General features: G+C 38.2%; 1 protein-coding gene across 2 annotated transcripts in view; it reads right to left on the bottom strand.

Moving 5' to 3' along the window:
* The window catches only part of PRKX (protein kinase cAMP-dependent X-linked catalytic subunit), a 66290-nt gene extending 41564 nt beyond the window's left edge, over positions 1-24726 (bottom strand). For both annotated transcript variants that reach the window (XM_026102361.2, XM_026102362.2), the window contains exon 1: positions 24414-24726. In XM_026102361.2, coding sequence (XP_025958146.2) covers positions 24414-24600 — 187 coding nt within the window. In that variant the 5' untranslated portion in view covers positions 24601-24726. The remainder of the gene's footprint in view (positions 1-24413) is intronic.
* Between the last annotated feature and the right edge of the window lie 718 nt (positions 24727-25444).

Genomic DNA, 25444 nt, shown 5'->3' with positions numbered 1-25444 from the left:
CAACAACCTTTTTTCTATCTGAAAGCTCAGGATCATGAATTCTTTATCCCACCTCAGTTGAAGTTGAAAAGAAAGTGGCAACACATGTTCTAACTACAGTCTAGTCTTTGACTCAAAGATCTAGCTCCAACTTGTTGTGTGAAACATTCTGAAAACAAGTCAAGTCTTTCTTACCTGCCATACTGGAAGTCTATAGCAACACACCACTAAAACTAGATTTAACAAACTAGAATTTGGTATAGTCTCTATTCAACTTTCCACAAGATTTGATATGCCAGAGAAGAATGCCAGGCAGTTATGTGTTTCTCTACTGTTGAACCACTCATTTAATTCCTTCTGAATTACAGCCCTTAGAAATTAAGATCAGAATCACGAGGCTAATTAAGACACATCCAGTCAAGCTTCCTGTTTTTCCTATACTTCAAAGACAGGTTCCTGACCTTCAAAAAGTGCATTTCAACAATACTCATAAGGAGAGTTGCTTTTTAAATTCCAGATAAATTATTTTTGGTTCAGAATTTGCTGGGTCTCTAGTAAAGACACTGTAGGGCGTCAGGTTTCTCCTCTCCCTTTACATATGCTTATTCTTTACTGGTCCCTGGTATTTCAAAATGGGTGAGTGCGTGAGTGAACAAGAAAAAAGAATTTTGATGAGAAAGTAACCAGGCACCAGCTTGCAGATGCATTTATTCCTTTCCATTTCTAAACAGCTCTTAACACTGAATAGAAATGTGCACCCATCTCTCTTCACAGATCTCTAACATCCACAGCCCTCAGAACAATTCTCTTAAAACTGGTATTTCCCTGCTCACTTGATTCTTCAGTGGCATTTTTATATCTCTTCCCATGCCCTCCACTACCTGCAATTCTTCATATCTAGATAGAAAAATACGTGCACAGATATGCATGCGAAGAGTTTCTCCTCCATATTTAAAAATACGACCTTTCAAAGCCATCCTAACTCTTATTTCCACCTATTTAGATATTACACATAAAGTGTTGATAGCCCTCAAAAAAAAAAAAAAAAAGCTGTAAAGACTTTAATAGCTCAAAAACACCTTTATGTACCTCTGCTTCACCTAGCAAACTACACACCATTTTTGCTAAATTAAAAGAGGGCTGCTGAAATAGCCTATTTTAAATGATGCCAAATATCTGCTAATAGTATGGAGTTTCAGCCTATATTTAACTGATTTTAAGATACTGTCTACCACATTTCAAAGCAAAGCACAATAAGTTAGAAAATGGGTATCTGTCTGGTTAGCAACACTTTATTTGGGCATTCCAAATTAAAGCACTGGAAGCCATTAAGTTATCTGAAATTATTATCAGACTTAATAGATAATTAAAGCATTATCTGAAAGTGTCACTTTTTAATAGTCAGAATAGAATCTACAAATTAGAAAACATACTAGCAACATCGATTGTCTTTGGCCTTTTTAAAGTTGTAAAACATCACTGAAATTGCCTTCACAAAACTACTTCTTTCAGATAGGGAGAAATTAAAATAAGGAAGTTAACCAAGAGCTTCTTGCAATGCAAATACCAGAGAGAAGGTGCTTTTTCAAAAGCCCCCAATGAACAAAAAACAAACACAAAACCCAACATGTAGTCACATCCTGCCCACTGTTGGTCAAAAATCCCATCAAATTCAGGCACTTTTCTAAAAGAACATGCTCTCAAAGTTAATTAGCCTATGGTTAAAAAAAATAAAAAGTTTTTATTATTTTTAAATACAAATTTTTCATGTTTAAAAACAATATAATACAGCTTCCTTAAAATGAAGCTTAAAATAAATCAACAGAAGTTTAGGTTGTGCTACTATTTTTAATCAAAGTTTGTCACTATATACCACGTAAGCAAAATAGTATATGAATACATCGCAAAATAACCACACATATGGAAAGAGGAAGAAAAGCAAAATATTAGTCTGGTACCATGCTAGATATCATCAAATCCTAGATCTTAGGCTACAAGTTTGATTTTGATTGCTTTTTTTTAAAAAAAAGAAAAAAGGAAAAAAAAAAGACAGAAACGATTTATATTATATAACCCCCCACAAGACAAATCCTGATCTCTCTTCAGAGGATACAATTTGATTTTGTGGCTGCTATTGTGAATATCTGCCTCCTACTCCTTGAGTCTGAATTAGTAATAAGTTCAAAAATTTGAAAAACCTTTGGGTATCCCAGAAGCAGTCTAAGCCAAAAGTGACTGACCTCAAATTTTATACAAAAAAAGAATACCTTCAATTTACCTCTGGTAGTGCAGTAAGGATTCCATTCAGATAAATCATTCATACACTGTTATTTTTCCCACTTACTCTATTCTGATGATGAGCTACTAAGTGCTTACCAGTGATTCTCCCCCCAACAAGGATAAGAAGGAAGGTGGAGAGTAAAACCTATGCAGGAATATACTAAGGTCCCATAAACTGCTTGGTACCTTGGTTTAACTCCCTAACCAAATCTTTATCCAAGCTTTTTTATAAAGCTTTCTCCCATCATTTGTCTGCACTTTTATCTTCTCCTTCAGTTTTCCTTTTCACAGGAAGCATTTTCAAAATAGATTTGGTGAGGAGCTTTATTCAAATTCAGCATGGAGTTATTTAGCTTGGATGTATTTTTAGAACTCTAAAAATAAAACAAACAACAAAAACTCCTGCTGCAAGTAGTAATCACTGTCATTCTTAAGGTTTGCATTTTTCAAAAATCTATAGATATTTATTTCATTATCAGCCTCAGAGTTACATGGGCTGATACGTATACGCGAGACTTCGTGACATGGAAATTACTAACACAAAATATACTTATATAAGGAAGCATGCATTTGTGAGGTATTAGTATCTCACTAAATTCTTTCTTTCATACCTACTACCAAAGGTATCTGAAGGCAGAACTATGCCAAGTGATACTTACAACCTTCAGCATCAAGTAAATACAACTTACTGGCACAGTATCATGAAAATACAAAAATAAGACTTAAACTTAAAATATGCTGTGTCACTGGGTTAAGGACAGAACTGCGCCTTTTCAAGCACCTTTGACAAAAGGAAACAGTCACTAAAATCTTACAAGTTTAAACCAGCAGCTCTGTAAAAGATATGCCACAGTTCAGATGCCTGTTAGCTTGCTCCAGTAGTTTTTGCTGTATCAGTTACTACAGAGGAACACACTGGGTCCTATATGTTGCTGCCAAATTACTCTGGGGAAGGCGCTTATAATTATGTACAGAAAAAGAACAGAAAACCTTAAAATAAGTCAAGCTGAACAGCCAAACTACAGAACACAACTGCACACGTAAACATGTTCCTTCCTTGTAAAAGCTAACACTTCGATGAGTAAGGAAAGAATGCTTACAAATGAAATAATCCACAAAGCATTTAGAGTCACTTCATTCTATAGATAAATTACAGTTGCTTGGAGCCTGATAAATATCAGAGCTACAGGCAACACCATGGGTCCAAACAGTAAAGCAGCTCCTTCTGGAGTTTGTGAGGCTACACAGAGGTACTCACAGCAGGTATTTAACACCTGCTCAGCCACTCTCCTTTGCAATCCAGAAATCTGCGCCTGTACAAACTGCTAGCGTTTTACATAACAAACATATCTTTTGTCCGTCTTGAAACTCAACTGTTGCACATTTCTTCCTTAGTTTTTCAGAAAAAAACAGCTTGATGCAAGTCAGACTCACATTAATGCAAAGAAAGTATCAGGCTTAATATCCTTGACTGTGTCCTTTTAAAAGGCAAACAAGAAAAAAATCTTACTAAAGTACAAAGGTTTATTATTGCTGGATGAATGCAATAAAAGCCACATTGTTTGTATTTGACTGATTTCCTCCTCCATCAGCACTGAACAGAAGCCTTTGAGGGACTGGTGCTCCTTATAATACAGTTCTTTTGAGTACGTTTCACTTCCATCTTCATCTAAAGCAGTGCTAAAGCAGAAAGAAATCAAGGAGTGGGGTTGACATAGTGCACAGAAAACGTATTATAACTTTGAAACATATTACCTATTCACTACTTAAAGTAGTAGATCTAAAATGCTTCTGAAGTATAAGATTGAAGAATGAATTATGTTGAAGAGCACTTGGGCCCCTGGATAAAGACAGACCAGAGACTTTGACCTAATTTTAATGCATTTGATACTTTTTAGTTCTTTACTTGAACATTTCAGGAATTAGTTAAATAAGCAAGTAATGTTCAAGATCATCTGTTCCCCATTATTTTGTGTGTTATCACAAATAGGTATTGAGGGCCCTAGTTCAGAAACACACTTGCTCATATTTAACCATATGTGTAACATCTAGCAAAACTGAGATTTAACTAGAAAGATCAGACTGAAATCAGCAATTAAAATCTATTAAACCAGCCACACAATTAAAGTTTAGTGGCAGCCAATATCTACCTTTCACAGTAGTCTTCCCCCCCCCCCCCCCCCCCCCCGGTAAGTTTAACTTTTCTCCAGTCTTTTCATTTCGATTTCTAAAATTCCAGTAATCTGGGATTAACTCACAATAGCGAAAGAAAATAAACTACTGACTTTCCTGTTGAAGATGAAACCTGGCCAATGCATAGCAGCAGAAGGCCTTGAAGTATCAGGAAGCTCATTCTCCATGGTATACCTTCAAGCCTGATATTTTTGAAAAACAATAAACTGGAGTTCTTTCTTTTCTCAAAGGTACAAGATTGTAACAGAGAACCATGTAGCCTCTAATCATCTCTTTAAGGTCGGATGTGAAAAGATACAATTGATACATGTCCTCAAAGGCTGCCACAGTTCTCAGCCTGGTTGCAAGGCATGGTGGGACCTTTAATTACATGTCTTTTTACAATGCGAAGAAACAGAAATAGTGAAGTTGCAGGCTAACCTTGTAGGAAAAGTAACTGATTAGCCTGTTGCACCTCAAAAACACATGTTAAAAAGGTAACATAACCAACAGTCTCTCCAGACATTTTGGGTTGGAACTACCTCACCTAACTATAAAACCTACTCTTGAACCAGACATGTAGAATCTTTTCTAAGTTGGTAGAAGAGAAGATGCTTCTGTATTCAGTCCAACAGTTTTACATCTACACTTGAATCCAGAAGTGCCTATTTTTCTCTGCTCATTGTAAAAGGATTCTATATGTATAGGTCTGGCACAGATGTTTACACTGCACAGGTCTAAATTCAGACAGATGAAACCAATGTTTGTATATCTTGCACACCTTTTCACCCATTTGTATCTTTTGGCCTACTTAGGTTGAGCCAAAGAAGTGAGGGCAATTATCTCTTCCTCTGGTTTTGTGCCAACCTTGAAGATAAAACTGTTAAAGAATAGCGAACTGAAACTGTCTAGAGGTAGCCGCTTAGCACAACTTATATAAAACTTGCTTAGCATGAGTAGCTAAATTTGCTGAAGCCTTAGGCCGCCCTTAGATAAAATAACGAACTTTTACTTAGTCCAGTAAGAAAAGGGCCTCAGAGCTGGTTCAAGCTAGGAAGATAAGGAAGTTACAAGCAGTCTGCATTCCTGCGTCTCACACTCCGAAAGGGAGGGTGTCAAGGCTTTGAAATAAGACCAGTGCAGGGCATTAGGACCTTGAGGGACAAAGCCTTAGCTCACTGCTGGGGCAGTGTTAATTGTTATGATTTAGAATCACCTCCTCCTCCTCCTCCTCAGGACCTTGAGAGGAAATAGTAAGACCCCACAAAAACAGAGGTACAACCGTCAGCAGAGACTGCAAAAAACAAAAATAAGGAGAAAAACAGCTTACCTCAGAATGATGATGAGACCCAATGAGGAGCAGGAGACCCCAGACCAAAAAATTACTATTGGTCTAACTACCACGTGAGGGGTGGTAAATGTAAGTTGAAAAAACTATAATTGCCCAGGATTTATGTTAGGGTCCCTCTTCGGAGGCACCCAGCTCGAGCTGTAATTACTGCACACGCGTCATTAATATTTAATTTGTTTTGATTTGGCTCTGAAATTTTTCTGCGGGAACCTAGGGTCGAGCCCTGTTATGGTGGCCGACAAGCCTAATTTCCATAACAAAAACATTAATGAAGACAGTAAAATTAGGTATCCTAAACTAACAGGGTTTCCTCTGCTTCATTTTCCTGTTTCATGACTCCAGAAATTTTAAGTTAGAAAAGCTTCCTGTTATTTGGGAAAGCTTTTTCATTAGAACCCTAAAAGCAAACAACAAAAAGCCCTGCTGCAAAGAGTAATCATTGTCATTCTTAAGGTTTGCATTTTTCAAAATCTACAAATTTATTTTGTTATCAACCTCAAAGTTATATGAGCTGATATGTATGTGCATGACTTCATGACACGGAAATTACTAACACAAAACATACTTCCTTTGTGTAAGGAAGCATATATTCGTGAGGTTTTTTTCTTTTCTTTCTTCTTCTCTCTCTCTCTTTTTTGTTAGCATCTCATTAAATTTTCTTTCATGCCTACCACAAAAGGTACCTGTAGGCAGAATTATGCCAAGTGATACCTATACAACTCTATAACCTTCAGTGTCAAGTAAATACAACTTACTGTCACAATATCATGAATGTGCTATTAAAAAAAAAGTACATAATCTACATAACCTGTAATTTTACATTTGCAATTCAAGTTTACGCAGCACTGAAGAGTCTTAGAAGGTACTTAAAAGAATTTTCAGTATTTCACCTTACTCTTGAGCTGTCTACAGACAAAAATAGAAAGAAAAACTTCTAATGAAACTGAGCTCTTTTCTGAAATTTGTGTTTAGTTTGATCTTTGTTTTGTATAGGATGTACTGAGCATTAGAGAGAATTTACTATAATATGCACAAAGAACTGTGTTTTAACCATAGCAAAATGAATACCTTCCTGAAAACAACTCAATTTCTTTGCTTCTAGAAGCTATGTACAGTATGCTGGGGCTCTGAGACCTTATTAATTAAGTTTTACAAAATAAATCAACCAACGAACCAAGAAGAATCTTCTAAAAAAAAATTTCAATCTGGAACTCTAACCACAAATGGATTTATTTTGGTTAAGGGTTAATAAGACCACTGACAATTCATACGTGGGACAAAGTATTCCTCAAAGGGAGGCTTTGTTTATATTCACAAGACTGTATCCTCAGATATTCCTGAGAGACTACAGAAAGATGCATTACGTATCTAGAACTTACTTCAGGTGCCGTTACCTTCCCAGATTCACTCATACTATATCATACAAAAAATAGTGTACTATTCTCCAAGGAAAGGTGATGAAATCATTGTTGTTTGACACAAGAATGGACATGTTCTCCACATAACAAGCTATTATGTGAGAAAGAGGAAATATGTCTAAAGTATCCAACTAAAATATATGATATGGAACTGAACAAATGTGCTAACACAGACTTTAAATTTCAAAATCCCACTCTCAAAATTCTATTCTCAAATAGCAATCAAATAGCAAAACACTTCAGAAAAAAATCTCCCAAAGGACCCTGAGGAAGTTCATTACTGATAAAATTAAAGAGTGAAAACATTTTAAGTATTAATACTTAATGTTGCTAAGGATATGCCATCTTAATGTAACAGCTCTATGTTTAGTGTAAATACTGACACTGCAGCTGAAAAAGACAGTGGTCTAAAATTTGTCATGCTGTTTGGGATTGTATAGTTTCTTTTCTGTATCACAAAAACATAAATCTAAACTCATGTAAAATTCCAGTGTGTTTATAATTTCAGTTCTGCCTGTGTGACTATAACAACTAGAATGTATAGACTCTTAAAAAAAAAAAAAAAAGTTTCTTAAAAGAAAAAAAAAAAAAAAAAGCAGTTTCCACAATTAGAAGCCAACTGCCCAGGCTGGCTTTACATACACACACTTAAAAAAAAAAAAAAAAAAAAAAAAAAAAAAAAAAAAAAAAAAAAAACTGGGACCCAGTCTCTCTCCAGTGGAATTTCTCTCCAATATTATACATTTGAATACCATACCCATTATTTCCATACAAACCAACAAGTAAGCTTTTAAATAGAAGGTGTACATAATGACAGTTATTTAAAAGGACAAAGATGATCCAAGATGAGGATATTTGAGAATTTATGAAAGAATACACCCAAACCACCAAAATTCAATTCCTTTCATGAAACAAGCCTGACCTTAGACACAACTTTCAAGAACAGAACTCACGAGGTGAACAGGCCACTATAGTCAATACTAAAATAAGTTTCAGAGGCTGTGGCATAACGATATGATTAATTTTACAACAGTAAGGACAAACTTTCTGGCTTACACCACACCGTGTTTTTGGTACGTATATTGTTTCTATACAGTTTTTCCTTTTGTTTAGCATAAAATCATTTAAGGTACAACACTTATTTTAACATTGTTAGCATTAGATACACTACACAATTCCACACGTCTGGAAACAAAGGTAGAAAAATGTCACAAACAAACAAGAACATATGTTTCCCCAACCAAAAGTGAGAAATCAACGTGTAAAGGTTGGAAAAATATCTTATCAATATACTTATCAAGCTGCAGTACTCTGAATTTCCCAGCTAATATAAAAACTGCAGATGAATTAAGCTCTTTACTTCTTGTAATATTTATACATCAAAACACAGGTAAATGATTTCAGACCCACTTTATATCATTTGATAGCTAGTTCTACAGAGCAACCAATTTATCTGGTATAAAATAATACATACAATCTGAGAAGGCCTACAATTAGGAAAACCAAAACCTGCATTTCAGCCATTACAAAACACCCTTAAATCCTATTATAAGAGCACAGTATATGCTTCTATCAGTTGTATACAGTCCTCCAAAATACTTGTCAAGTGTCTTTTCTAATGGCAATTTTGGTCCAATTTGTTGTCATTTCTAGACCTTTCTTACATGTTCTCTGTCATTTGGAGAACTAGATCCATATTTTAAAAAAAAAGATTAAAAATATGAGACAGACAGAGAATGAATGAATTTGACCAGTATCAGAAACAAAAATTCATCTTCCAAAGGAAGAAAAACAGAAAAACCTACTACACTAGACACACACCCTGTCACACAGCATGTACCCTTACACACAGCTTTCCATAAAATCTGTAAGCGCTTCTAAGCTCTGCCACATAGATTAGCTTTAGTCTCTAAATGCGTTCAGAAGAAAACATCATGCAACTGCATTCACATTCACCAATTTATGCTGCATTTATTAAATCTCATCCTTACATTTTTCAATAATATGTAATGAGCTTTGATGATCCAGCTCATATTGCAGAATCTCGGCCTCACGATTGGATTCACCCACTCATCTGATGGTGACTAAGCAGAAGGTAGTGCAGCGGTGAATCTTGTGTGTGGACACAAGAAAAGTCAGTTGAGGTGTTTAAAAACTGCATTTCACTACAACTGTTCAGATAAGTACGCTGACTCAATATATAGCAACAACTCTCTGTTCCGGGAGTGGGGGAGACGGGAGAAAAGCACATCGTTTAGCTGTGACAGTCAAAAGTATCTGCTGATTCCCAATTCACCAGTCCATGTGCTACCTAACTACATCCTTTCCCACAAATCTCCACTCTAGACACTAAAGTTTAACTTTTACATGTAGGATATTTACAATATTGCATGGAAACCACATTTCAGCATTAGAGACCAACCATTTTTTCCCAGAATTTAATTCCTAATGCTCTATATGGTCATAAAAAAAGCCAAGTACATTATCTAACAGTAACAGTAGCGAAAACTATTACAGATCTTACAGAAACAGAGTTTCTACCTCAGCATATCACAGTTACATTTGTATGCCAGTCACCATTATAAAGCCCTTTTTATAACCCAGTGCTCTCACTTTCCAGTCACTAGAAGCAGTTACATTTATTAATACTCAACTCTTAAAAATTTTCTTTTAGATTTTCGTTTATTTCACACTGCTGTTCTATGAATACCACCAAGTTTGACAGCTTAACAGTTTTGCCAACATGGAGCAAAACATTCCATACGTTGTTTCACCAAAGCTTAAGAAAAAAACCCCAAAAACAAAAACAAAAACCTCTCTGATACATGCCATATATCAAATTTCTTAGAAACATTTAAATACATCCACATGCAAATACACACATTTATATATTTTTATATATATATATATATAAATATATATAAAAATACACACACAGAGTGAGTGTGTGAGTGAATGTATAAACACACAGAAGCTGAAGCATCTTAAGTTTTCTATAGGAAGAAAAAATGGGATACCTCTGCCATGAAAAAAGATGAATTATGCCAAACATGAAGCATTATTCGGCATACGAGGTATTTACAATTCTACAAAGTGAACTGCAGTTTGTTTCAGAATGCTTGAACATTTCCTAGGAACAAATTAACAGTCTCAGAAGACAGGACAGAGACTGATGAAATTGTTTCACCTATAAGAGAGTCTTCTACATCACTGATGGAAGAGGCTATGAGCATTGCACTATCCAATATATACCTCCTCAGGAGATACCAGAAAAAGTGATTAATACAAATAAGAGAAAGTTAAATACTGTCATTAACTTGTATACTGGTAAATCCTTTTAAGTACCATCAATGTTTAAGGAATCCGTATGCAACAATTTTCTCTGTACTGTCCTTTTTAGTCATTTACTGAGTTTCTCAATCTTTAAAATGAAATCTGTATACTATTTGCAAAACCCTTGGAAAAAATAACTGTACTTAGAAATAACTGTACTTTGTTGTAATTTATATGAAAGTTTGCAAAAAAGAGGATTCATCCTGATTATAAAAATAAAGCAGCTATGCTACAGAAAGATCTCTGAAGCAAAACAATCAAACAGTACTTTTTTCCCCCTTTTCTCTGCTCCTTCCCCACCCCCAAGTGTCCTAGCATTTCCAGGCCTTTTGTATTACTACAATCACTAATTTGCCTATTTCAAGAATCGTATTTCAGAGAATCAAGGGAAGCCAAGCAACAGAGTTGTATTTGTTCTCAAACAAAATCTCTCTTTAACATCTTTACCACAAATGAAAACCAATTAGGTTCTACCCAACAGCTACAAGAAGGAGCATTTTTCGTCCTACAAACACTTTAAATGCCAATATACATGAAGATTAGAGAGAAATTTATCAACATATTTCATTACAGGAGATAAACTGGCAGTGTTCTATGCAGGAATGCCCAGCTTCTGGATATCAATGAACCCATAGCTGGAATATTTCCAGATAAAGCATTAACGTAAAATTGCTGACATCTCACATTCTGTACTAACTATCAAGCAGTACAAGTTCAGATATTCCTACCAAATCAAGCACTTGTAAAATCTATTTCTTCACATATACTCATTTAGAATATCCAGCTTTGTGCCTACCCAGACTTCCATTTTCTTCTGTTCTACGCATTTTGCTCTGAAAAGAAATACTGAAGCAACAGAGGCCTACCTGAACAAAAGGGAAGAGTGCCTCAAAACAGCATAAGCCCCTTTACCTTACTCTATTGTTTCAACATCCATCAAAATTAATTTTGATTTCTTGAGGTAAATCCTACTCCACCAGATTTGCACTGTTTTACTTTTAAAGTGGGGACTCAGACATTCTGGATGAAAGATAATATCTCGCCTACACATTCATCTTCTTACTCTCTGCCAGTCTTCTCTGACTATTCACCCAGTTTGGTAGTCCAAGTTTCACTAAGTAGCCTCTTTATTAAAATACAAACAACAATTATGCAAAAAAGTCAATAAAAATGAAACATTATTTAAAATTAATATGGATGTGTGAATCCTCATCTCCAAATACATGATTTCAAAGCATGTCATTTATAATTAAAAGTTTAAGATCAAGATTTAAAGGGAGATAAAATTATTTCTATTTCAGACTTTCATTATGAAGGTACACATTCTAGACAATTCTTAAAAGCAACAGGAAACAAAAAACATAGTCCAAATTCATTTAAACTGAGAATTATGCAGCCAATTCCTGCTTTAGTTTTAAATTAGATAGGTTTACCTGAAGAACTGACAGAAAAAGATTAAGATTGTTAAGGGACTGGACTGTTTTCCAAGTATCTCATTTCACAATTTTGCTTCTCTACTTAATATTACCATATACAACAAGCTCTTCTCAGCAGATAAAGAATTCACCAGAAAGGGACATCATCTGCAGAATAGTATAATGCATACATATTTCATGTTAAAAGATTATTAAAAAAAACCAAAAAACTTGCTAAACAAGATTGAACCTGTTTCTCAATCCTCCTCTGATGTCAGTCAGGTTGCACATTTATGGAATTATGTCTCAGTTACTTGGATATCCTATCCTCAATTTCTGTTTGAAAAATTATGACCTTTTATACTTCTGGAATATACTATACATTCCAAAATACCCTTTAGTTTTCAGAGTTCAAATATACTGTTATACCACAAAAAACTCACTGAAATTGTCCTATCACTGATTTCCAGAAGATTAATTTCCCATAATTATCCCAAATTTGCCTCACAAGCCAGAAATGCTATATCATACTACATTCTGCCAGCCCACAACTGACGGTGTGGTGGGAGCACTGAAAACTTAGGCCTACCTAACTTCAAAATAAACAACATAAACAAGTCAAACATCATCTTCTCCACCAAAATCATCTTTTGGTTTACAGTAAATGCCAAGTGTTGCAGATAACAAGAGATGAAATAATTCTAGCAACTCTCCTCACTTACACATTTAGAACAAAGGACATATATTTTATATACAAAGAAACTACAATGCATCACACAAATTCCCAGGAAAATAGTATAAATACTTAGTTGCAAAACGTTATTCAGTTACAGGAGAAAAACCCTCCACGTTTCAGTTTTCAAAGACAAACATAAGTTTAAAGAAAAAAGAAACAGCTAAATAATATCTGTTAACACATAAACCTGTGATGAGGACAGCTTTCACAGGCTTACATTTAAAGCATCACAAGTGGCTGTTCCCCAATTTCTCATCTACTTTTCAACTTACAAAGCAGGGAATATACACAGCTGATACCCAAAAAAGGATTTAAAAATATATTTTTTTGGAGGAAATACAGTTCTATTTTATTTACAATATTTTGTGATTTCACTGTAACTTCAGTGTTAGACAACCCTCAGATTATTTCCTCAGTTACTTTGTTTTCCAATGGCTGTGTCTTGTTGGACAAACTGTCTTTCACATGGCTTCTTCCTAGCTGCATTTTTCTAGTAGAAACACTACATAAATAACTTTTAGCAAGGAAAAACTTCCACAATGAGGTCCAAGAAATCACTTCTACTCATTGTGAAATTACTCATAAGGAGCTTTTAAACAGAATCATTTGAATTAAGTTGCAACACTCAAGCTTTCAGAAATATCTTTTTTTTATTGATTATATCTCAAATTCCATTATTTCAAAAGATATTACTGAATGGGTAATATCTACACAGATGGTCACTAACGTGATCTTTTTAAGTGGACTAAGTTATGCTGGTCAACAAAAAAAAGGAAGAGGAACAATGCTGTTAATGTAATACAGCTTCCATATCCATCACCTCAGACTGAGACAAGTCAGTTGCTTAAATAGAGATATACACTGCAGCGGTCTTCACAGGCCTTCAAAGATCACAAGAATCCAGGACATCTTAGTGGCATCAGACCATGTAGTCAGCATACTGAAATGCAGCCTGAAACATTTTGATGAAAGAAGCAACAAGAAGTTCAGTTCAGAAATTGACCAGCAGTTGTGCCCATTGTTGGTTAGTTCTCCAGGGACAGAGATACAAAGTTACCCACTGATCTTCCTGGAAACAAATCAATATTTTAAAATGTATACTCTGAAGTCATTTTCAGCAGGCCATACAGTATTAAAACCATACAGCACCATTAAAACCACCTCCTGCACCCAAAGAGATGCAAGAAGCCAATACCAAGCTGGGGAGAAGTCTGAGACTAGAAATACGTCATCATTCTGGGGTTGGTGGCCAGAGCAGTCTGCTATTATAGTACCACAAGTTTTACATAAATACAATCAGCATCCATGCATCTTATTTTTACATTTAACATCTATATAGATATTTCAGCGCATCCTAATTAGTGTATCAGCAAAGATCTTCTACCAGTTTAGCCTGTTTTTGAAGAGTCCGTGCAGGGACAGCTCTCAGAATGTCCACCTAAATCTTGGAGCATCTAATTTACTGACTAAAGCACTACTCGAGAGGCATAAAAAGTAATACTAATAGACATTTTGCTTTAATCCTGGGAGCTCCCTACACCTCCACAATAACACCAGTGTCATTACTGTAAGTATTTCAGGTTGCCTGAAGCCCCCACATTCCCCAGTACAAACGGAACAACATTCAAGCAGATGCCAAGAATGCTGCATAAGAAGCTTTGTTTTAATGAAGAACCATTCCAAAACTCAAATATTGCATAGAGGACACCCTAAAAATGCACAATGCACTTTTGTTTTGTTTTGTTTTTTAATGCAACAAACCATTAACTCCCTTGTAAGAATCACATAAAAGATGGCCGGCAGGACGGGACACATTAGCAGCACTACATGTTTTCTTGTTGTATTAGAGGATATAAATGACTTAATAGTCCTCGGAAGACAATACATTATACTGACAGCTTTAGTCCTTCTTGATATATGCTTAAGACAATGCCAGGTATATACACGGAAAACTGCAAGATTTAAGTCATGGGTTATACTTGTTAATAATAGTTTAAATTAAATAGTTCTTCTGACTTCAGCAACCTTTCCTCAGTAGTCCAATAAATGCAAAATACAAGTCATTACATCTCTTGAATTCTTGCTAGTTGCACAGTGGAATCAAATAAACATATACTAGGTATGTGTCCTGTCATGAAAAACTAGCTCAGAAATAATCCTCTAAGGGAGTGAGATGTATCCTAATTAAAAATAAACAAAAAAGCTAGTTTTGTTACATGCTGCAGATTTTGTATTAATAGTTTGTAGAAGCAAAGAACTGTTAAGTGCTAAAGGCAGCCAACTAAGAAGTCTTATACTCTGACTGATATAAAGTGAGCAGAAGACTTTTTCATATTTTAATTCTGCTTCTTCTTCAAGTTGTAGAATTTTTTCTGTAAGTTCTATAGAAATTTCCTTACATCCCTATAGAGAAAGCTGTAGTTCATCTTCAAACTGAATATTCAAAAAAGAAAGAAAGGGTAAAGACAATTTTACATAAAAGCTAGCCTGTTTGGAAACCGTAACCCGTTGGCATATAAGCGCTATAAAATATATTATGAAAAGTAGACCAGTTATCCTTTTTATTTTTAAAATTTTAAACAGACAATCTGTAATAAGTAAGAATATTAAAATTGCTTAATGAGAACAGCGCATGCCAAATTTATCTAGATTTTTTTTATTATTATTATTTTGTCATAGACTAACAGAGTTAAGGGGCACAAAGAAAAACTTAAGGAATGACTTCAATGACCAGACCAAAAATTCACCTGATAGACAAGTATAACATTCCATTGCTATTGGTATTATACAGAAACATGTTATGTCACCAAGTTTAGTCACATGGAAACAATGCTTTCTTCATTAATTTTAATGTATTTCAGTTATAAGTAAATAACTAAACTCACATACTAGCAATTTCTCTGAGATGAAGTGTATCAAAGCAGACCAACTGATTCCCTGGAGAAGAAATTACAACTCATTTGCACAAAAGTTACTATCAATCAATTAATGGACCAGCTATCAATTGCTCTGTGTTGGGACAGGAGTGAAGAAAGAGGGTGGCCAAGTGGAAAGTTCTCACAGAACAAATGCCATAGATCACCACAACTTAAGGCCGGGTGGGGTAGCTGTCAAAATTCACCAGGTATAAGGAAGAATTTTGACGTGCATACATTTGAAGAGCACTGCTGCACTGCAAACAAACTCTTGCAAACATCCTCAAATTATCTTTAAGATGGGTAGAGATATTAACGCATCCTTCAGCATGAGCATTACCCACAAGTTCACACAAGCTTATTTTACCAATACAAAAAGCGCAGATACTTTAGCCATACAACTGCTGCCCAAACTGGACAGTTTAAACTTAGTTTAGGTATGTCTAGAGAGGACAGCTGTAACTGTATACAAGGCAGATGCGTCCAGAAGGGCATATTCTGAATACTTCTAATATGTCTGGACTTACAGCTTCCACACTGTTTTTCCTGCTTCAGTTATCTTTCAGTGAAAAAGCTTAAGTATTTACACAGATATAGTTAAATTGCTTAAACTGAATTGTGAAAACACCAAATTCAGAGTTCACTAAGATTGTGGCCCTTAAACTGGGGGGGGAGGGAGGAGCTCAAGTTGATCCTAGTTAGGATCCTAGTTAGGATCAACTACCTTAAAGTTTTCAGAATACATTTCAGAGTGAAACGTCTTCTTCCAGTTCAAATCATCTTTCCAAAATGAACAGTTTGTATTATCCTCAGAAATTATACTTGAGATTAAAAACAGGTGCAGCACAAAAGTGGCCACAGAAGCACCGTTTCTACATTACATATATAAATCCCATCTCTTTAGAAAGCCTTTAAAAACAAACAACCTTCAGTGTTTCAGAGGTAACATTTTTTTCAAACACTCCCCCAAAATTCTTCAAGAAGCCTTTAATTTGCTAACTTACAGTCTTACCATCACAACTAAATTAATTTAGAACGCTTGAAATATATCATTTATTCAAAGTAAAATAGTAAGCGTAATTCATAAAAAGAGAAGAAATTTGAAGACTTCCTTTGACCAAACTTAACAAAGCCAGACTAGAAATATCCACACAAGTACATAATGAGAGCTAAGTTAACTAAATTCACTGACCTAAATGTTTTGCAAATATTTTCTTGTTCTGTAACATTCCACTCAGTTTTCAAATATGCCATGCTAGTTTTGTTAGTAACCTCCACATTTTACTGGACATCGCATATCTCACCTGTCTTTTGGGTGAATTTCCTTAGCACACTGCTGAGTCTCTATAGCAAAGAAGAGGCTCCACTAAAATAGGAAAAATCCCTGATGTGCCTCAGTATTAAAAAAATAAAGCAGCACATATTTCAAATCAAAATTGAACTACTGCTCTAGTGTGAAGTGCAGATAATGAACAGAGCTTTAAAGAATCTTGTATATCTGCTTTAAAATAAAAAGGGCTTGTTTGTTCATTCACTTGAAAGAGTTTTCCATTGGGAAAACAAAACAATATTCTTGTTCCGAGAAATAAAATGAAACATTAGCACCTCCTCCTTGCCACCTGAATATCCTTGGTGCACACTAACACACAGTACTCAGCAAAATTTTACTTACCAACATTTTCGTAGCTGTTAAAAAAAAACTCAAGACCTGTGTAGATGTGAGAAGAGGTATATTATGCTTTACCAAGAAAAGACACCATGTTAAACTATTCCTAAATAGAACAAGATAATGCTGAAGACTTTTTACACTGATAAGTATCAACTGTAGGAGAATTGTATTGTTTAATCTAAACTAATTTTGTTAAGTACAGCTTAGGCCCAGACAAGCCCTTGCAGGATAAACACAAAGTTCCCATCTTTCAGTTTATGAAAAAAATCACTCTTTGTTGCTGTATGCATGTCTGTGCCTCTCATAACAGATGTGGTACATAAATCCCACCACCCTTTTTTACTTCTGAAGTTTATATATCACAAGTGACCTTTAAAGTGGACCAAACCAGGATTAAGTTTAATTTAACCTGGGGTTCATTTCCCTTATTTTCAGCAATGGAAAAGCCAACACAGCAAGACATCCACCTCCAGAAAGCTACTCCCTCTGTCCACTAGACAGAGGGTCCAGACATGCATATTCATTTTCATGTATGCTGCCAATCATCAGTATTTTAAGTTCCAATTTCCTCCCTTGTATGGGCGCAGGGGTGGAAGAATTGAATTAAACTCACATCTCCATTTCTTTTCAGGTTTTCCATCTTTTTCAGTTTGGGAACACACACATCACTTCCTGGAGGAAGAATTTTTCAACAGTATCTTCTGTTTAAGCAAACTTTTTCTTGGCGGGGGAGGGGAAGGGGGTTCTTGATTTTGTGGGAAGAGGGGTTTCCATGTTTCGTTTTGCACAATATTAGCAGTTGGATTGCAGATTACTTAATTCTTTGCATCACAGCAGACACTTTCAGGCATCTCTGGGTTATTTATATGACTCACTAGATTATTTATCTGCAAGTAGTATTTTTGAGTGTCAAAGGACACCCATTCTATAATATGCCATCAAGTCCACAACATTAGAGAAAGAATTCTGAAGTTTCTTCTGCAATCAATTAGATACTTTAAGATTAAGGCAAAAGAAACAGCTAACAGGCAAACACTAAGCCATTTATCTCAACATCTGATTTTTTCAAACTGAAGATAGAAAAGTAGAAATGTGAACTTTCAGTTTTCACGTACTCAAACTTCTTTCATATGCTCTCTCTCCTTTCTGACCTTTCTTTCTGAAAGATAAGAGAATATTTGTTTCAACCCAAATTTTTCAGCCTAATAAGAACCTAATTGGAGAGGACCTGTTGCTGCGCACTCCATAATAAATATTATGCTACTTCGGTTACCCTCACAAGTGGATTGCAGGAAAAACAACAGAATAAAGCTGACTCACACTTGGTCATTTTCTCTGTAGAACATCAGGTACAACAATAGCAAAGATTTATTTTAGGACAAGTATGATCTTGTGGAAGGGAGAAATGAAGCAAGAAACACATTCCACAAGAGGAGAAAGAAAATAAAATCCAAGTCATTTAGTTTAATGATTAAAGTCTCAAAGATGTACTAATAAAATGGTGCATTTAGGTCACCATTACAGTCACAACATTCAGATGATGTTTTCTTTCAAAACTTGTGTTATTTAAGGATACTGCCAAGTAAAATCATGGATTATTATTCATCATTTCAATATCAAGAAAAGGTGACAAACACACACACACAAAAAAAAGCTCACATGCCCACCCCTCAGAATAATATTTTAAACACATAAGAAGTTAAATAGTGAAAACAAAAATAAGACTTGCTAAGAAGCATAAATAATTTGAACCCCTTTTAAAAGTCTTGGGGGAAAAAAAAAGACACTAGTATTCTTAGTTATTAAAGCAGAACTTCACTATTCTGGTGCAGAATTTTTGACTTAGACTATATGCAGGGAAAATATTACTGTGATGTCCTGTACAGAAGCAGATTCATTCTTACAGCTTTGAACTACATTTTTGCACCTACTGTCCCTCTGACATAATGTCATTTAAAAACATATTTGGCTAGCATATTCTATGCCTGTGAACACAATGAAATTAAGTATGTAAAAATGTGTTGTTGCTCACTTTTCTCATGTACTTTACGTTCTTCCTCTGCTCAGAACAATTAAAATACTGGTTTACCTAATTTTTTATTCTACATTTGTTTAGTTTAAAGTACTTCATGGGAACAGTTGTTTAAAAGAATCTTTTCCAATTAAGATAATCTTTACTATTAAAATATTTCAATCAATCTAATGAATGTACAAAACCTGATTTACATTTATAATGTATGTTTCAGTATACATTGTACTTTGAAAAAAAGGGAAGGAAATACCTCTACTAGGTGAGTGGGTGAAAATAAATTGCCATCTTTCTCATCCCTATAGTTCTATTTTTCCTCTTATTACTGTACATTTCATTTGGAAACAAAAGATTTCTTCTCTCATCTTACTTATCCAAAAGAAAAGCAATCTCCCCTGTTTTTCTTGTGCTTATTATTCTAGTTTATCTGAATTACTTCTTCACTACAGTGTAACTCCAAAGTTAGTATCTTTGTTTCAGGATAATATGTAAGGCATTCAATTGCAGCCCCTCTGGCTACTCTGAATAGTAAGTAAAGCCAACAAGGATGGTTCAGGCGCTACACTACCAGGGTTCACAATCTCTCTCTCTCTTCCACAGCCCAGACTTCAAAAAGGCTGAAACGGGCTCACATAAGATTTATGTAGATAACTGCTAACACATCTCTTGGGTGGACCATGAAATTTTAGCAGGTACACTCCACTGAGAAAGGTCAAGGCATTTAAGTTTTTGCTTCTGCACGTGTGCAGAACTACCGCAGCCTTGGCACAGCTGAACATTACTTAAGTCCAATGGAGGAGACTCACAAAATTTTTCAGGCTTGTCTGAGCAAACCGAGCATGCTGAGCAAATCTTCATAGCTTAACTTTCTTTGAAAAGAAAAATAATTCAAAACCAGAAGTGGACAAGTCACCTTCAGTAGCTCCAAGTGAGCACACTTAGCTCTGGTTTTAGAGTAGTAGTCAAAGAACATGCATCTCAATAGGTTCAAAGCCACATCTTCAACCTCTCAGGAAGTCCCCTTAGTGAAACGCTCTTCCTGTTCAAGTTTTCTTAGTGCCAGAGACCAGCATGCACCCAACTCCTGTCCCCTCCCCAGGCCCCTGACTTCAATTTAAAGACTAATGATGAGGGCACTCTCCCAAGAGAGATACCTGTGTTCTAGTCTCTGCTCCCAACCCTTTTAGCAAAATGTCCAAAAAACCACTGAAACAAAGAAAACAAAGTGGAAGCTTGGGACATGTTAGGGACATAAATGTCCTCCTACTCACCATGCTAAAACTGTTCTTCCCTTTTACTCTCTTTCTGCCTTCACATTTAATTCTTTGCTAGAACAAGCAAAGCTTCCAACAGAAACTGTAGAGAGTACTCTCAATGCAGCCCATGCTATAGTAGTAGGGTTAACGGAGAGTTTTTAATCATCTTAGATTATGAAGGATATTAAAACAGTAGCTATTACATGCAAAGCAGGTTCTACTTCCAACTTTTTTTTCCACTTTGCAAACTTTTATCCTACCCTCCGAGAGAAGGCATCTAAATTCAAGGATGACCACAGTTTTATAGACACCTAATTCAAGAGGCAAGGAATTACTTAATTTTGGGGGGGAAATGGCATTTCAGACATACTCCCCCTACATAGCTTAAAAAAAGAAACAAACCCACACACTTTAGTTAAGAGTCTTCTCAGCTGCTCACCTTACAAGCCCCATTTGTAGGTACTTAAGTTCCTCCAAAAATTAAAGGGAGCAATAACAGACCTAAACCAGATTTGCAGATTCTCCTCTTGGATCCACATAACCTTCTCCAAATAACAAAAAAGCAGCATGATGAAATTCCTTATAAACTAGCTAGTATTTCCTGTAATCTTTAGCCTTCCAATAACTGAATGGGGCAAAAAGCAGCTCCCCTCTTCACAGGTGACAAAAGTACAAACACTGTGAGGTTTCAAAATAGTAATGGAGATTATAAGCATCTAAAGGACCACCATTTAGTCAGCTCAAATATTACTCATACTGCAGGTGTACAAGCATGGAACTCGCCTCCCTATTTTGACACTTTCTCAAGCAGGTAGTTTCCAAGACCATCCCTGGGTTTCCAAGCCAGGATACAGCTATAGGCAACAGTGATGCTAGCAGAGATGGATCCTGAAGGCTGAAGCACCCCAGCTGCTATATTTTCTCTCTCTTCCTCCACTCCTTTATCACACACACATCCTGGTATCAGAACTTGCTGCCCTGTAATTTCTGGGCAGCCCCCTCCCCTTCACAGATGTCTCTAAATCTCGGATGGAGCACACAGATTTCCAGAATACCAGAAGAAAGAAAATGGCTATTCTTATCACAGCAGTCAAACTGCACACAGGACTAAATCGCTGCAGTAAAATTGATGACAGTACATTAATCTCATCTCCTCATACAGGGAGGTCAGAAAAGTGGAATATGGTATTATTTAGTTAAACTTTTGCTAAAAAAACAAAAAAACAAAAAACCAAAAAAAAAACCAGTGCAGACATACATACTCTTCCAGTGCATGTGATATAAACCTAAACTGTATTTAATTAAAAATAGGTTTAAGACTAGCCAAAATGAGCTTCTCAAGCTAAACTAAATATCTATATTCTGGAGTATGCTGCACTGTTGCAGTATATTTAACTAGGGAGTGCAACGTAGCACACTAATAGGTGTGTGCTGCCCAACTGCATGCAGAGATATTCGCTCAGATCTCAACGTACTACAGACACATTAGCAAGGCACTGCATCTTTGAGTGTATAAACTCTGCCACTCAGAGGCAGATATAAATGTGTTCAGTTTCAGTATCACTTTGAGGCAGCTATTTCGCTTTCCAGCCAAGAACTAGATCTGTTCTCTCTTCACGGCCTTCTACTGAGAAGCACAGGCATACAGTAAATCCATTCTAAAACTAATTTACAACAAACCACCTCAGCTTCTTTGTTAATGCCATACATGTTTATCTGTGAACATTTTTATACCCTTCAAGATCTGTGTTTTGTCTCTCTTCTCTCTGCCCAACAACCAATTTCATGGTTCACAGAAGATGCAAAGAATGGTTAACTTTTCAGGTAGAGCTAGCAAAGAAAAAAAAAAAAAAAATCAAGCTGGGGGAGACAGCGAGGGAAAAGGGAGTGTTCTTTAAGTATTTAGTCAGTGCTCTAATAGGCAACGGTCTGCTCTTTTCACCTTGTACTCCCTTTTCCAGCATTGTATCTCCACATCAAACAAAGTCTTTTTTTTTAAGAGGAATCTCCTCTTTAAATTCTTTTGGAATGATGACCTTCCTTTTCCTCAAGCTCTAAGCTGCACCTTAAAGAACACTGTAAAAAGATATGCTGTTCAGAAGTAATCCTTGTGTCAATTTAAAATATTTCTTCATTTCCTTAGGAACATTTCCATGATAATTAGGCCTTTGTTTAAGAATTAGTATTTTCCTGCAGTCTGTGTTTCACATGAAGTCATAACTCTCTGTGATGACAATCACATCCACAGGAGCTAGTTGTGATGTCACATACAGGATTAATCACTTCTGGTGGAGAAGCAGCACCAGGATGCTTTCAAACAGTCTCTCGATAATCTCATTTAACTGCATAAAACCCCCATTTACATTTTAACCTGGAAATATTATTTTAAAAAGCAACACGCTTCAAGAGATAATAACATGGCCTGCATCAATCACAATATTCCTATGCCTTTCCAACAGCATCATAAAAAACGTAAATTAAACCATCAGCTTAACTAAGGGCTTAAATCACACCATCTTGACTGAAGACAGCTTAACTACAGAAAGCTTGGGGAGGGAAACTGAAGTTTACAGCACTTGCTGGAATAGATCTATCCAAAAGTCATTTCATAGCTAAATAAAAATAACAACAAAAACCCCTCTGTATAGCTGAACAAACAATCCTTTAAACCAAGTGCAAAATTATTCATAATTATACATACATGCTCCCTTTCAAGCACAGTGCACTGACAGATGCTAGTGTGGGTATGAACACAGTGAACATCACAACGGACATCCCTTGAGATGTCATTTTATTAAAAACATGCATGTACTTTGCAATACTGCATATTACAGGCAGTTTTTCTTTTTTTAAGTTTGGTAAATCCAAGATGTAATTTTGCCTTTTACCATAATTCTACACAAGGCACGACATCTTTGCATCAATACACAGCACGACAGCATGGATTCAGGTTTTTAAATACACCTACCTGCATTCAATGAACCTGTCTGATCTCTTCACTGGCCCTACAGCTGCATTTAAATAATGAATTTCTATCATGATGCAGGCAAATGATGCTAACCACATAAATCAAGTTTTTATAACAAAAGGTGTTTAGACTTCAGCAGTGATTGCCTGTGCCTCGCAGACAGACCAAACAAACCAGGTTATAAATTCATTCAGCTGTGGCTTTAAAACATGGTATCACACCAAGAGGTGATGATACTGGCAGTACTCAGGCTTGCCTGTGCATTGGCACAACAATGTCACGGCAGAACAATGCAAGCAGTCTCCTGTGCTCCTCTGCAGACTCAAAACACAGTTGCAAAACTACATTAATACTACAGCTGCCCGGCGTCTTCCTGAAAGCATAGGGCGACCATACAGCCGCCTGGGAGAGAAGCCGAGGCTGGTGCAGGAACTCATACAGGCGATGGCTCAGATCACACGCAAGTCTAATAAAAACAACTCGGCAGAAGGGGGAAGGAAAAAAAAAAAAAAAAAAAAACAACGCAGTGCCCCAGGACCACGCACAAAAAGAGGACGGCGACCCCCTCCCCAAACCCGGCTAACTTTACGCGCGGAGCAGCGTTAGCACCAGACGGCAGCCTCCGCCCCAGCGCCGCGGCGGTGCGTTTCGGTGGGGGGGGGGAAGGGTGGTCCCCGACGGCGGGCGGCACCTGCCAGCCGTTAACGGCCCAAAGTCCCACCCGCCGCCCCGAACGCGCCCAGCGCCCCCCGCACACCAAAGGCGCAGGGACAAAACGCGGCGGGCGGGAGGAGCAGGGGCAGCAGGGGGCGGCGGGCCGTGCCCGGCGGGCAGCCCCTTTGTTCCTCGCGGCCTCCCCGTCCCTCCCTCGCTCCCTCCCTCGCCCGCTCACCCACGGTGGCCAGGGTCTCCAGGTCCTCCAGCTTGTAGGCGGCGGGCTCGGGCGCGGCGGGCGAGCTGTGGCCGGCGAGGCTGGGGGACGCCGCAGCGGGCTGAGGCGCGGCGAGCCCCGCCGCCGCCGCCGCCTCGCCGCCGCTCTTTGCCCCCATTTTGGCCTTGGCGGCGCTGAAGGAGTCCATGGGGCCGAGCGGGCGCCCCGCAGCCGCTCAGCGCATGGAGAGGGGCGAGCCGAGCCGGGTCGGGCCGGGCGGAGAGGGAGCGGCGGCGACGCAAAGTTTCAGTGTTCAGCAGGCGGGATGGCTGCTCCGCCGCGCTGGAGCCAGTTCCTGCTGCCGCCTCTGAGGGGTCGCGGAGCCTTTCAGCATCGCGGCCCGGGGCGAGCCGCCGTCGCTCTGCTTCGCTCGCAGCAGAAGCCGCCGCGCCGACAGACAATGGCGAGGGAGGGAAAGCCCGGGCGGGCCGCGCCGCGCCGCGCCGCGCCACACGCGGGGCAGAGGGGCGGGGTCGGTCTGCCCGCCCGCCCGCTCGCCGCTGCGGCACGGTCCCGCAGAGGGCTGGCGGGGCGGGGCGGGCGCGGAGGCGCGGCCTCGCCGGGGCCTCACGGCCACCCCGCCCGAGGCAGCGCGGGGCGCCGGGGCGCCCGGTGCCCTTTGGCGCTTCCTCCCCCGCCGCCTTGTGGCCTCGCTCGCGCGGCGCTTCCTCGCGGGGAGGCCGCAGGCGGCGGGGGGTCGTGGCTGCGGCCTGGGCCCCGCTGCGGCGGGCGGGGGGACGACGACCCCAACCAGGCCGGGGTTCTCCTGGCCCTGGGCCCCCGGCGGGCCTGAGCCCCGCGTCCCGCGCCGCCTCGGGCCTGGGGGGGCCGCGGGTGCCGCCCCCTCCGTGTCCGGCGGGACGTGGCTGCTGGTCCCCGCTGGGCTGGGGGCGGCCAAGCAGCACACTGCTTTCACGCTGGCAGCGCAGGCGAGGGATGGGGTAACCCAAGTGTCTCAGGGCTGCCGAGGCAGTGTCTCCCACCCCAAGGTT

Source organism: Dromaius novaehollandiae, chromosome 1 (genome assembly GCF_036370855.1).
Source record: "Dromaius novaehollandiae isolate bDroNov1 chromosome 1, bDroNov1.hap1, whole genome shotgun sequence".
NCBI classification, from domain to species: domain Eukaryota; kingdom Metazoa; phylum Chordata; class Aves; order Casuariiformes; family Dromaiidae; genus Dromaius; species Dromaius novaehollandiae.
This window is presented reverse-complemented; position numbering and strand designations above follow the sequence as displayed.